A 13,839-nucleotide genomic window follows, 5' to 3' on the forward strand; every position below is an offset into this window, starting at 1 on the left:
GTTTAGGACGCTTCTTGTTTGCTCACCTCTTTTGGCTAACTGTTTTATTCAACCTCTATTGACTTCCTGTTTAGTATCAAGTGTCAGATTGTGCTGCTCACCTTTAAGGTTCTCCAGAGTTAATGCACCTTCACACACATGCTATAACTTCTAGAGAACTACTCCCCAGCACCACACTACCATCATCAGACCAACAGCCTACACTATTCAGAAAAAAAACTGTTGCATTAATCAAGTCCTTTTTTTATAATCATCACCTGTTTTATTCTGACATAGTGGAATAATACTGATGGGAACATTCATGGAGGTATTGAATGTTTTTAATGTCCAGTGTTATTATCAGAACAACATTTTCATATTCCTTGATGACTAGTACACACATTAAGTCAACGAAACACAACAACAACTAAACTAAAGAGGTTTCAAGGTTAGAATAAAGAAAATCTGAATTATATTAATCTACTTGTTAATTTACAATTTGAAATATCCAAATCATCAAATTAAACATCCACATTTGCATCCATTCAATCGATGTCTATAATCAAAGTGAAATACACATTTCATTTGATTAAATCCGATTTGAGATATTTGGAGGTTAAAATAGAAAAACAAATGTAGGTCTAATTGTGAGTATGATTTTATATATACAATTAGGATTTCATGTCAACAACCAAAAACAAAAAGTCTTAATCAAATACATAAGTCAGAACACAGCCTCTCTTTTCTCTCATGTGATTTCAGGTCCTCTGAAAGTGTATTTGGGCAATGAGGAGCAGTGGTATGTCTTCTCCTCCTGTGTTTGTACTTTCTCATGCTCTTTCAAGTCTTTCTTTAAAATGAACAAAACCCTTTTCACACTGGGAAAAGAGGTGAGGCTAGCCAACTTTATGTGTCACCTTATGCATTTTCAGGTTCCCTAACCAGGTAAAACGCTTTCCACACTGACGGCATTGGAACGGCTTCTCTCCCGTGTGTGTCATCTCATGCGTTTTCAAGTTCCCTAACCGGGTATAACTCTTTCCACACTGCAAGCATTGGAATGGCTTCTCTCTTGTGTGTATTCTCTTATGGACTTTCAGATGCGATGACTGGAAAAATCCCTTACCACACTGAGAGCACTGGAAAGGCTTCTCTTCAGAGTGTGTTCTCTCAGGCTTTTTCATGTCCCCTAATGACACATACTTATTTTTTTCACACTGGGAGAAGTTACATGGCTTTTCTCCAGTGTGTGTATACAGCTTATGTGATTTAAGGGACCCCAACCTTCTAAAACTCTTTCCACACTGGGAGCAGTGGTAAGGCTTCACTCCTGTGTGTGTTCTCTCATGCTCTTTCAGTTGTCCTGACCAGCTAAAAGTACTTTTACATTGGGAACAGTGGTAAGGCTTTTCCCCTGTGTGTATTCTTTCATGTGATTTCAGGTCCCCTGATCGTGAAAATGTCTTTCCACACTGAGAGCATTGGAATGGTTTTTCCCCTGTGTGTATTCTTTTATGTATTTTAAGGTTCCCTAACTTCGCAAAACTCTTTTCACACTGTGAGCAGTTGTAAGGCTTCACTCCTGTGTGTATTCGCTCATGCATTTTCTGGTTCCCTAAACGGGTAAAACTCTTTCCGCATTGAGAGCAGTGATAAGGCTTTTCCCCTGTGTGTGTTCTTTCATGTGATTTCAGGTCCCCTGATCGGGAAAATGTCCTTCCACACTGAGAGCATTGGAATGTTTTTTCTCCTGTGTGTATTCTCTTATGCTCGTTCAGATGTGATGACTTGAAAAACCTCTTTCCACACTGGGAGCAGTGGTAAGGCTTCACTCCTGTGTGTATTCTCTCGTGTTCTTTCAGTTGCCCAGACCAGCTAAAACTCTTTCCACACTGAGAGCAGTTGTAAGACTTCTTCTCTGCATGTGTTCTCTTGTGGTTTTTAAGACTCCCTAAATGGGTAAAACTCTTTCCACACTGGGAACAGTGGTGTCGTCTCACTGGTTCAGACGTCTCTGGTTCCTCTGAGTCGGGTCGCTCTTCTGCCAAAGATAAACAGAGTGGTTAAAACAGGGAGACCTGAATGAAATCTCCACATACATTTGAGTCATTTATCAGACCCTCTTATCCAGAGAGACTTACAGTCAAGTGCTCTTAGTATGTGATGCATGTGCTCCATTGTTCACATGACCCATGTATTTTACATTGTGTGGCTTTAAGAGAATAGTATGGTCACTATCAAGAGCAACTTGTTAGTCCATCCATCTTAAGGTAGCTTGGTGAGACAACCACAACAGTGATAGTAACCACATTTTCCCTCAATTAAATGGGATAATTTATAATGACCTGGCCTGTGTCCCATAATAGAACCACCCAATGGTATTATGCATTGACTTTAACATAATTAACATTCTAAAATATATCAGAATAATGTGGGCATTGCCTGACTAAATAAACAGCCTGACTAAATAAACAGCCCGACTAAATAAACAGCCCGACTAAATAAACAGCCCGACTAAATAAACAGCCCGACTAAATAAACAGCCTGACTAAATAAACAGCATGCTCCCCACAAACACACTAATGAAGTCTGTCCATGTGGTACTAGTCAGTCTGTCCATGTGGTACTAGTCAGTCTGTCCATGTGGTACTAGTCAGTCTGTCCATGTGGTACTAGTCAGTCTGTCCATGTGGTACTAGTCAGTCTGTCCATGTGGTACTAGTCAGTCTGTCCATGTGGTAGTAGACAGTCTGTCCTTGTGGTAGTAGCCAGTCTGTCCATGTGGTAGTAGACAGTCTGTCCATGTGGTAGTAGCCAGTCTGTCCATGTGGTAGTAGACAGTCTGTCCATGTGGTAGTAGACAGTCTGTCCATGTGGTAGTAGACAGTCTGTCCATGTGATAGTCAGTCTGTCTGTCTATGTGGTAGCAGTCAGTCTTGTCCATGTGGTAGCAGTCAGTCTGTCCATGTGGTAGCAGTCAGTCTTGTCCATGTGGTAGCAGTCAGTCTGTCCATGTGATAGTAGTCAGTCTGTCCATGTGATAGTAGTCAGTCTCGAAATTTGAGATGTTGAAGACTTATTGAGGAGTTATTCAGAGGGTCAGACACGAGGCGTATGTGGCAGGGGCTTCTAACGATCATGGATTACCAAATGAAAGCCAGTCAAGTGGCGGACACCAACGCCGTCCTACAGGACGAGCTATTTACTGCAGAGGAAAACGAGGTCTCCACCACCAAGACCGTTGCTATGAGGTTCTTGCTGTGGAATGCAGTGATTGGTTTTCACCAGACATAACAGGACACCATTATCATGGAAAATGGATCTCATACATGACAGTAGTGTTTTTTTTAGATAGAAAGATAAGTGTGTTTATAAAAAAACATCTGAGAATAGACCAGGGCCAGGTTTCCCAAAAACATCTTAGAGACATGCTCTGGAACTTTGGCGACTAGTAAGTATGTTTTAAACTTCCTGCTTCGGGCCGAATGTGTCCATATGTAGTTTATACGTGTATATAATCTATGAGCAGAAATACTGTCTTCTCGCAATTTGCTAAGAAATCCCTTCCGCCTCACTTTCTTCAGAGAAGATCTCCGCTAAACATAGAATCAAGAAGTGACCTCCGATAACTTCAGAACACAGATGACCAGGCCTATAAATACACAGTTGACCAGGCCTGTAAATACACAGTTGACCAGGCCTGTAAATACACAGTTGACCAGGCCTGTAAATACACAGTTGACCAGGCCTGTAAATACACAGTTGACCAGGCCTGTAAATACACAGTTGACCAGGCCTGTAAATACACAGTTGACCAGGCCTGTAAATACACAGTTGCCAAAGTCTTACAAACAATTTACCCTTCGCTAAGCACTGAACCCCTTGATTACTGTTGTAACCCCGGACAACATTTTCCCGGGAGGCCCCATTCCCCTCTGGGGGGCAGGGTAGCCTAGTGGTTAGAGTGTAGGGACGGCAGGTTAGTCTAGTGGTTAGAGCGTAGGGACAGCAGGTTAGTCTAGTGGTTAGAGTGTAGGGGCGGCAGGGTAGCCTAGTGGTTAGAGTGTAGGGGCGGCAGGGTAGCCTAGTGGTTAGAGTGTAGGGACGGCAGGGTAGCCTAGTGGTTAGAGCGTAGGAGCGGCAGGGTAGCCTAGTGGTTAGAGCGTAGGGGCGGCAGGGTAGCCTAGTGGTTAGAGCGTAGGGGCGGCAGGGTAGCCTAGTGGTTAGAGTGTAGGGGCGGCAGGGTAGCCTAGTGGTTAGAGTGTAGGGGCGGCAGGGTAGCCTAGTGGTTAGAGTGTAGGGGCGGCAGGGTAGCCTAGTGGTTAGAGTGTAGGGACGGCAGGGTAGCCTAGTGGTTAGAGTGTAGGGACGGCAGGGTAGCCTAGTGGTTAGAGCGTAGGGGCGGCAGGGTAGCCTAGTGGTTAGAGTGTAGGGGCGGCAGGGTAGCCTAGTGGTTAGAGTGTAGGGGCGGCAGGGTAGCCTAGTGGTTAGAGTGTAGGGACGGCAGGGTAGCCTAGTGGCTAGAGTGTAGGGGCGGCAGGTTAGCCTAGTGGTTAGAGAGTAGGGACGGCAGGGTAGCCTAGTGGTTAGAGTGTAGGGGCGGCAGGGTAGCCTAGTGGTTAGAGAGTAGGGACAGCAGGGTAGCCTAGTGGTTAGAGCGTAGGGGCGGCAGGGTAGCCTAGTGGTTAGAGCGTAGGGGCGGCAGGGTAGCCTAGTGGTTAGAGCGTTGGACTAGTAACCGAAAGGTTGCAAGTTCAAACCCCCGAGCTGACAAGGTACAAATCTGTCGTTCTGCCCCTGAACAGTTAACCCACTGTTCCTAGGCCGTCATTGTAAATAAGAATGTGTTCTTAGTTCTTAGTTAAATAAAGGTAAATTATAAAATACTACAGGAGAAAACCCCTCACATTGATCTCAAAATGTGTTTTTAATACACAATCAAATTAAACACGCTTGTTAATCAGAGAACTCTCTGGAATGTTGTGGTGGACAGCAGACGATAGCTGTATTCATAATACAGCTAGCTAACATACATTTCGAGAAGTTTTTCCATGGTTCTCATTGGCTTTCATGCATTTGAAAGGTGAGCTTGTCTGACGTGTCGGACTTGACGACTGTTGACAATCCATTAAGCACTGTGATTGGTTGCCCAGAATTCTGCAAATACACTGCGACTTCGTGTCAGATTCCAGCGCTAGGTATTAACAGCCAATCTACAGCGCTAGGTATTAACAGCCAATCTACAGCGCTAGGTATTAACAGCCAATCTACAGCGCTAGGTATTAACAGCCAATCTACAGAGCTAGGTATTAACAGCCAATCTACAGAGCTAGGTATTAACAGCCAATCTACAGCGCTAGGTATTAACAGCCAATCTACCGTGTTTGCCAGCACCCACACAAGGGCGACGCTAACGTGGCTATCCACATTTCCTCGTATATAGTGGATCCCCTCTGTAAGTTTCACACAGGACATTCCATATACTACACATGCAAAGGTAATGCCCGTAACACTGGAATTGACTCATAACTCAAAAAATGAAAGGGCTTTACACAGCCACCGGAATATTGTAGTTTGTCACCGAGTACCCCAGTTGTCCCTCTAGTTAAAGAGGCTAGTGCCTTCACACCATTCACATGCAGGGCAACAACCACCGCGGACCATCGCAACGAAATAAATCAAAATATTAATCGCTGTTAGACCAGAAGCATTAAAAAAAACTAATGATTCATCCTAAAGTATATTTCGAATTTGTATTTATTTATTGTTTAACGTGACTCTGTAAACTGATAGTGTTAGCCAGCTAGCTAGCTAGAGTGGGCAAGTTAACTGGCCCTGTTGTCAAACATACATTTCAACTCAGTTTTTCACAATTTCCTGACATTTTAATCCTAGTAAAAATTCCCTGTTTTTGGTCAGTTAGGATCACCACTTTATTTTAAGAATGTGAAATGTCAGAATAATAGTAGAGAGAATGATTTCTTTCAGCTTGTATTTCTTTCATCACATTCCCAGTGGGTCAGAAGTTGACATACACTCAATTAGTATTTGGTAGCATTGCCTTTAAATTGTTTAACTTGGGTCAAACATTTCGGGTACCTTCCACAAGCTTCTCACAATAAGTTGGGTGAATTTTGGCCCATTCCTCCTGTCGGAGCTGGTGTAACAGTCAGGTTTGTAGGCCTCCTTGCTTGCACACACTTTCAGTTCTGCCCACATATTTTATATAGGATTGAGGTCAGGGCTTTGTAATGGCCACTCCATTACCTTGACTTTGTTGTCCTTAAGCCATTTTGCCACAATTTTGGAAGTATGCTTGGGGTCATTGTCCATTTGGAAGACCCATTTGCGACCAAGCTTTAACTTCCTGACTGATGTCTTGAGATGTTGCTTCAATATATCCACATAATTCTCCTCCCTCATGATGCCATCTATTTTGTGAAGTGCACCAATCCCTCCTGCAGCAAAGCACCCCCACAACATGATGCTGTCACCTCCGTGCTTCACAGTTGGGATGGTGTTCTTCGGCTTGCAAGCATCCCCCTTTCTCCTCCAAACATAACGATGGTCATTATGGCCAAACATATCTATTTTTGTTTCATCAGACCAGAGGACATTTCTCCAAAAAGTGCCATCTTTGTTCCCATGTGCAGTTGCAAACTGTAGTCTGGCTTTTTTTATGGCGGTTTTGGAGCAGTGGCTTCCTTGCTGAGCGGCCTTTCATGTTATGTCGATATAGGACTTGTTTTACTGTGGATATAGATACTTTTGTACCTGTTTCCTCCAGCATCTTCACAAAGTCCTTTGCTGTTGTTCTGGGATTGATTTGCACTTTTCGCAACAAAGTACGTTCATCTCTAGGAGACAGAAGGCGTCTCCTCCCTTAGGGGTATGACGGCTGCGTGGTCCCATGGTGTTTATACTTGCGTACTAATGTTTGTACAGATAAACGTGGTACCTTCAGGCTTTTGGAAATTGCTCCCAAGGATGAACCAGACCTGTGGAGGTCTACAAAATGTCTTCTGAGGTCTTGGTTGACTTCTTTTGATTTTGCCATGATGTCAAGCAAAGAAGCACAGAGGTTGAAGGTAGGCCTTACACAGGTACATCTCCAATTGACTCAAATGATGTCAATTAGCCTATCAAAAGCTTTTAAAGCCATGACATTATTTTCTGGAATTTTCCAAGCTGTTTAAAGGCACAGTCAACTTAGTGTATGTAAACTCCTGACCAACTGGAATTGTTATACAGTGAATTATAAGAGAAATAATTAGTCTGCAAACAATTGTTGGAAAAATGACTTGTGTCATGCACAAAGTAGATGTCCTAACTGACTTGCCAAAAGTATAGTTTGTTAACAAGAAATGTGTGGATTAGTTGAAAAACGAGTTTTAATGACTCCCAACCTAAGTTTGTAAACTTTGTAAACTTCCGACTACAACTGTACCTGCTGACATACCACCACGCAGGCTACGTTTACAGGATACAGGAAATGAATAGTATATTGAGTGAACGTCATTAGATATAGTCTCAAATATTTTTGTTATCTTTTTTTAAGAGCAATGGGGCTGGCAGGTAGATTTAGTTCCTCCCTGTCTTTGGCCAACACTCCAGTACAGTAGGTTGCGGTAACGCACCATAACGTCGGATGCCAACTGACGATAAACCCCACGGAAGAAGAAAAGATTTCTCAGCTTTTTTTTGCATCACTCAACTCTCATTTATAATGAGTCTCCTTAGCAATGAGAGGGATGTAGTTAGATATAGGCCTATGTATTGTTGGTGTGTTGCTGTAGTCGTGGATGGAGCAGAAGGATAGAACGTGCGCGAGAGGAACGATCAATAGGCCTTTGCGTCATAATTACCTTGAAAAATCTGACCTACAATTTGTAAACAAAGCTGCTGTACTTAAAATTCGTAAAACCTACAGTTTTATCAATTGGATGTGACCCAAATGGCAAATTAATTTCGAGATATTTTAAACCAGCAAAAAAAGTTACATTATATTTGGGATTTACTGAGTCCATGGGATGTCGAGTATTTAAACTGAACGAAGCGCTGCATGAAGAGATATGGGAAGCATTTGATCCATTACTAATGGAGCTTTGTAGCTTTAACGATTCCTACAGTACTGAACAACATTTCCAAGTGTAGAACTACAGTAGAATGCACCTTAAAAACCGCACAATGATTCAACAACAGCAGAGGTTGCGCCTCTGTTTTTAAGACAATACTCACTAGAATTAATCAGATCTCCAGTCTCCTCCTCCAATGTGACAGTAATCTCGCCCTCCTCCTTCAATCCAAACACTTCCTGTTCTATCTCTTCTTTCGCAATAAAATCCTCTTCTTTCACTCTGAAGTCTTCTTCCTCTTTTTTCACCTTAACTTCTTTCTCTTTCACTGTGACCTCTTCCTCTTTCATGAGAGTGTTTTTCTCCGTCCAGCAGACCTCTTCTTTAGCAAGGGGGGAGTAGTTTAGTGAGTTCATGGTCGGGATGCTAGCTAGCTAGTTAGCATTAGTGCTGAGCTAATTTAGCAAGCCAGCTAGCTGACTACTAACAACGTAAAATGAAATTAAATGCGGCAATTAGCTATACAACATAAGTTTGCTTAAAACACAGAGGCTAATATACACAGAAAGTGTATAAAGAGCTTTAATGTTTCGGCTATGGTGGCTAGCAAGCTACCGAAGAGGCTTAACTAGCTGTTGTTGAAGAAGCGTCCCGTCCACTAGATTATACGTCACACCTGCAGCTTCGCCTGCAAGACGCACATCGCCCTCTATTGACTGGAGTGGGTAACGCAGTTCAGCGACAAGTTTATTTTATTCCCATTTAAGAACTTGAATACACGACATGGGTACATGTATTTCACAAGATAGTTTGTTTATGGACAGACAATGAGTTGCAGTGTTGTACAGCAAGCTTGGGCCCAACTAGTCAAGCAGTATGTTAAAGGAGGGGGCCATAGCATTATCATAGCATTGAAGTACAGTTTTGCTGCCTCTGTAATCAAACAATTCCGTACGTGTAAAACATTATAGGAGACGCAAACATGAGTCACTGAGCCACTTTGTAACATGGGACAATTTCTGCTGTGAGTTCTTGTGCAGCTTGTTGTTTCTCTTTGCATGCACATATCACTGTATAATCTGCATACATGTGTACTTCAGACCCAGTACAGACAGAAGGCAGATCATTACTTTAGAGGCTGAACAGGAGGGGCCCCAGTAAACAGCTAGGCCTGTTTCCACACGTGCAAACTGCTGGCTTCCCCAATAGCATAGGCCTTGGTTTGAAACAATCCACAGCTATTTAAGTGTTTTGAATAATTTTATTTAGACAGGAGTAATTATGTAATTTTGGCAAAATTACAGTCTCTGATATGTATTATAATCCAAGGGGCAGGCAAGAGACAGGTCGTGGACAGACAAAGGATCATAAACAAGGTCAGAGTCCAGGAGGTACAGAGTGGCAGGCGTGCTTGAGGTCAGGGCAGGCAGAATCGGCAGCAGGCAGGCGGGTTCAGAGTCAAGACAGGCAAGGGCCAAAACCGGGAGGACTAGCAAAACAGAGATGAGGGGGAAAAAACAGGCGCACGGCAAAACCACGCTGGTTGACTTGATAAGAGAAGACGAACTGACAGACAGAGAACACAGGTATAAATACCCAGGGACTAAATGTGGAAAACAGGTGACACCTGGAGGTGGGTGGAGACAATCACAAAGACAGGTGAAACAGATCAGGGCGTGACAAAGCATCTGAACTGTGCACCGCCAACGTTCCTTTCTAATTCACAAGAGGCTGAAGCCAGAGATCTGTATATAACGACGAGATGCTCATGTCTCCACCATAACAATGTGAGTCGTTGTCCCTAAAACGTGTATGCAGACGACAAGCTCAGTAATGCATATTATGCCCATAGAAACGCATTGGGCTTATTCAGGACAGGTTTTGGCAAGTGAGCCCTCTCGTTTGTTGCCTCTTCCTTTCTGCTGAAACAAGCGAGCAAAACAGCATTGCACAGTGGAGGTGTCATAATACCCATAAAACCTAGCGGTCAAACAGGGAAATGGTTCCAATCATTTTTCCACCATTCATTTTTTTCTCCATATGGGATTTTAGAAACACTTAAAATAAGGGGTATGTTTTGTGTCGGTTTATCTTGTCGTGACGTTTTGATAACAATATAAATCTCTCTCGGACAAGGTGACTTGTCAATATATATTCGGCGTGTGCAGGATTCTGTACTTTACACACGGTCTCTGCTGTACTAGTTGGGCTGATCAGAGAACAGGTTTAATGACGTCAGATCAGTTTCTGCTGTACTAGTTGGGCTGATCAGAGAACAGGTTTAATGAAGTCAGATCAGTCTCTGCTCTACTAGTTGGGCTGATCAGAGAACAGGTTTAATGAAGTCAGATCAGTCTCTGCTCTACTAGTTGGGCTGATCAGAGAACAGGTTTAATGGAGTCAGATCAGTTTCTGCTGTACTAGTCTGGCTGATCAGAGAACAGGTTTAATGGAGTCAGATCAGTCTCTGCTGTACTAGTTGGGCTGATCAGAGAACAGGTTTAATGAAGTTAGATCAGTCTCTGCTGTACTAGTTGGGCTGATCAGAGAACAGGTTTAATGAAGTCAGATCAGTCTCTGCTCTACTAGTTGGGCTGATCAGAGAACAGGTTTAATGAAGTTAGATCAGTCTCTGCTGTACTAGTTGGGCTGATCAGAGAACAGGTTTAATGACGTTAGATTGAGGTAAATAAAAAAGGTGTTCCAAAAGGGAGGATTTAAGATACTCTTTGAAGAGGAAGGTGGGTTTCAGATGTTTTTGGGAAGATGGACAGGGACTCTGCTGTCCTAGCTCCAGGGGGAAGATGGACAGGGACTCTGCTGCCCTAGCTCCAGGGGGAAGATGGGCAGAGTCTCTGCTATCCTAGCTCCAGGGGGAAGATGGACCCGGACTCTGCTGTCCTAGTTCCAGGGGGAAGATGGGCAGGGACTCTGCTGTCCTAGCTCCAGGGGGAAGATGGACAGGGTCTCTGCTATCCAGCTCCAGGGGGAAGATGGACAGGGTCTCTGCTATCCTAGCTCCAGGGGGAAGATGGACAGGGTCTCTGCTGTCCTAGCTCCAGGGGGAATATGTACAGGGACTCTGCTATCCCAGCTCCAGGGGGAAGATGGATAGGGACTCTGCTATCCCAGCTCCAGGGGGAAGATGGATAGGGACTCTGCTATCCTAGCTCCAGGGGGAAGATGGACAGGGACTCTGCTATCCTAGCTCCAGGGGGAAGATGGGCAGGGTCTCTGCTATCCAGCTCCAGGGGGAAGATGGGCAGGGTCTCTGCTATCCTAGCTCCAGGGGGAAGATGGGCAGAGTCTCTGCTATCCTAGCTCCAGGGGGAAGATGGACAGGGACTCTGCTGTCCTAGCTCCAGGGGGAAGATGGACAGGGTCTCTGCTATCCAGCTCCAGGGGGAAGATGGGCAGGGTCTCTGCTATCCTAGCTCCAGGGGGAAGATGGACAGGGTCTCTGCTATCCAGCTCCAGGGGGAAGATGGGCAGGGTCTCTGCTATTCCAGCACCAGGGGGAAGATGGGCAGGGTCTCTGCTATACTAGCTCCAGGGGGAAGATGGACAGGGTCTCTGCTATCCTAGCTCCAGGGGGAAGATGGGCAGGGTCTCTGCTATCCTAGCTCCAGGGGGAAGATGGGCAGGGTCTCTGCTATCCTAGCTCCAGGGGGAAGATGGACAGGGACTCTGCTATCCTAGCTCCAGGGGGAAGATGGGCAGGGTCTCTGCTATCCTAGCTCCAGGGGGAAGATGGACAGGGACTCTGCTGTCGCAGATGGACAGGGACTCTGCTATCCTAGCTCCAGGGGGAAGATGGACAGGGACTCTGCTGTCCTAGCTCCAGGGGGAAGATGGGCAGGGACTCTGCTGTCCTAGTTCCAGGAGGAAGATGGGCAGGGTCTCTGCTATACTAGCTCCAGGGGGGAGATGGGCAGGGTCTCTGCTATCCTAGTTCCAGGGGGGAGATGGGCAGGGTCTCTGCTATCCTAGTTCCAGTAGGAAGATGGGCAGGGTCTCTGCTATTCTAGTTCCAGGAGGAAATGGGCAGGGTCTCTGGTGTCCTAGTTCCAGGAGGAAGATGTGCAGGGTCTCTGCTGTCCTAGCTTCAGGGGGAAGATGGGCAGGGTCTCTGCTGTCCTAGTTCCAGGAGGAAGATGGGCAGGGTCTCTGCTGTCCTAGCTCCAGGAGGAAGATGGGCAGGGTCTCTGCTGTCGCAGATGGACAGGGACTCTGCTATCCTAGCTCCAGGGGGAAGATGGTATTCCCAGAATCTCTATGTTAACCAAGGGTTTTTTAAATGTAACCTCAATAGGTTAGAGAAGAGAAAAGGACGGAAGCGGTATTTATGACGGTCATAAACCTATCCCCCAGGCCAACGTCATGACAGTGATGTGGACACCAAGGAACTTGAAACTCTCGACCTGCTCCACTACAGCCCCGTCGATGTTAATGGGGGCCTGTTCGAACCCGCCTTTTCCTGTAGTCCATGATCAGCTCCTTTGTCTTGCTCACATTGAGGGAGAGGTTGTTGTCCTGGCACCACACTGCCAGTTCTCTGACCTCCTCCCTGTAGGCCATCTCATCGTTGTCGGTGATCAGGCCGACCACTGTTGTGTTGTCAGGAAACGTATTATCTGTAAGACGTAAGATAAAATATATCAGCTTATTGTTCAATTATTATGACGTTCTTTCCAATACAAAAGTGTTGTAACTATTGTTTCCAAACTGCGTTACCCACTCCAGTCAGCAGATGGCGATGTGCGTCTTTCAGTTGACTCTTCTTTCGTGACGTATAATGGACTGGACGGACGCTTCTTCAGGCACAAACAACACGGATACTATTTCAACCACCTCGGTAGCTTGCTAGCCAACATAAAACTGAAACATTCAGGTTTTAAATATGTTAATGTTCATTAGCTGATCTCAGTGTTTAAAAACATTTCTGGTGACGTATTAACTGGTTAACTTGAACCTAATTTGAAAACTTGTTAAAGATTGATACTGAGCCAAGCCGCTAATGCTACCTAGCTAGCTAACATCCCTGACCACGAGTTCACTAAACTACTATTCCCCTGCTAAAGAAGATGGCTACTGGTTCAATTTGCAAACTTGTTAAATATTGACACTGAGCCTAGCACTAGGTTACTCGCTAATGCTAGCTAGCTAACTAACATCACTGACCATGAGCTCACTAAACTACTCCTCCTCTGCTAAAATAGAGGATGTCTGCCGTACGGAGAAAGACGCTTTGGCGCTGGACATTGTCGTGAAAGAAGAAGAAGAGGATATTACAGTGAAAGGAGAGAAAGAACCTTTTAGAATTAAAAAGGAGGAAGAGGAGGCTGTTATAGTGAAGGAAGAAGAGGCTGTTATTGTGAAGGAAGAAGAGGATGATGTTATAGGAAAAGAAGAGAAAGAACCGCTTAGAGAGGAAGATGATGCTGTCTCAACAAAGGTGAAGAAGGAAGACGTTTTGGGAGGGAAAGAGGAGGAGACAGAAGATCAGATTAACACCAGTGAGTACTGTCTTTAACAGGGACACAAACTATGCCGTTGTTGAACTAATGTGTGGTTTTAAAGTGGCATTCTACTGAAGTTCTACACTTGAATATGTTGTTCAGTACTGTAGGAATTGTTAAAAGGTCAATCTGCCATTGGTTCATATAATTTGGGGTCTTTTAAATTAGATTTATTTAATTCTCCATGTGGACTATATTAAAGCCCCCCCCCCCCCCCCCCCCCCCATCTAGTATAACAAGCTTTTAAAATTCACTATTGAAACATA

General features: G+C 44.6%; 1 protein-coding gene across 1 annotated transcript; it reads right to left on the reverse strand.

The window, feature by feature from the left end:
- Positions 1 to 313: 313 nt before the first annotated feature.
- On the reverse strand, positions 314 to 8,756 carry LOC110516175 (zinc finger protein 501). The gene is made up of 2 exons (XM_036947943.1): positions 8,218 to 8,756; positions 314 to 2,020 (listed from the first exon to the last, which is right to left on the reverse strand). Exons 1-2 carry the CDS (start codon positions 8,468 to 8,470, stop codon positions 876 to 878), a joined length of 1,398 nt encoding a protein of 465 aa, XP_036803838.1. The 5' UTR covers positions 8,471 to 8,756; the 3' UTR covers positions 314 to 875.
- Between the last annotated feature and the right edge of the window lie 5,083 nt (positions 8,757 to 13,839).

This window comes from Oncorhynchus mykiss, chromosome 17 (genome assembly GCF_013265735.2).
Source record: "Oncorhynchus mykiss isolate Arlee chromosome 17, USDA_OmykA_1.1, whole genome shotgun sequence".
Classification (NCBI taxonomy): Eukaryota; Metazoa; Chordata; class Actinopteri; order Salmoniformes; family Salmonidae; genus Oncorhynchus; species Oncorhynchus mykiss.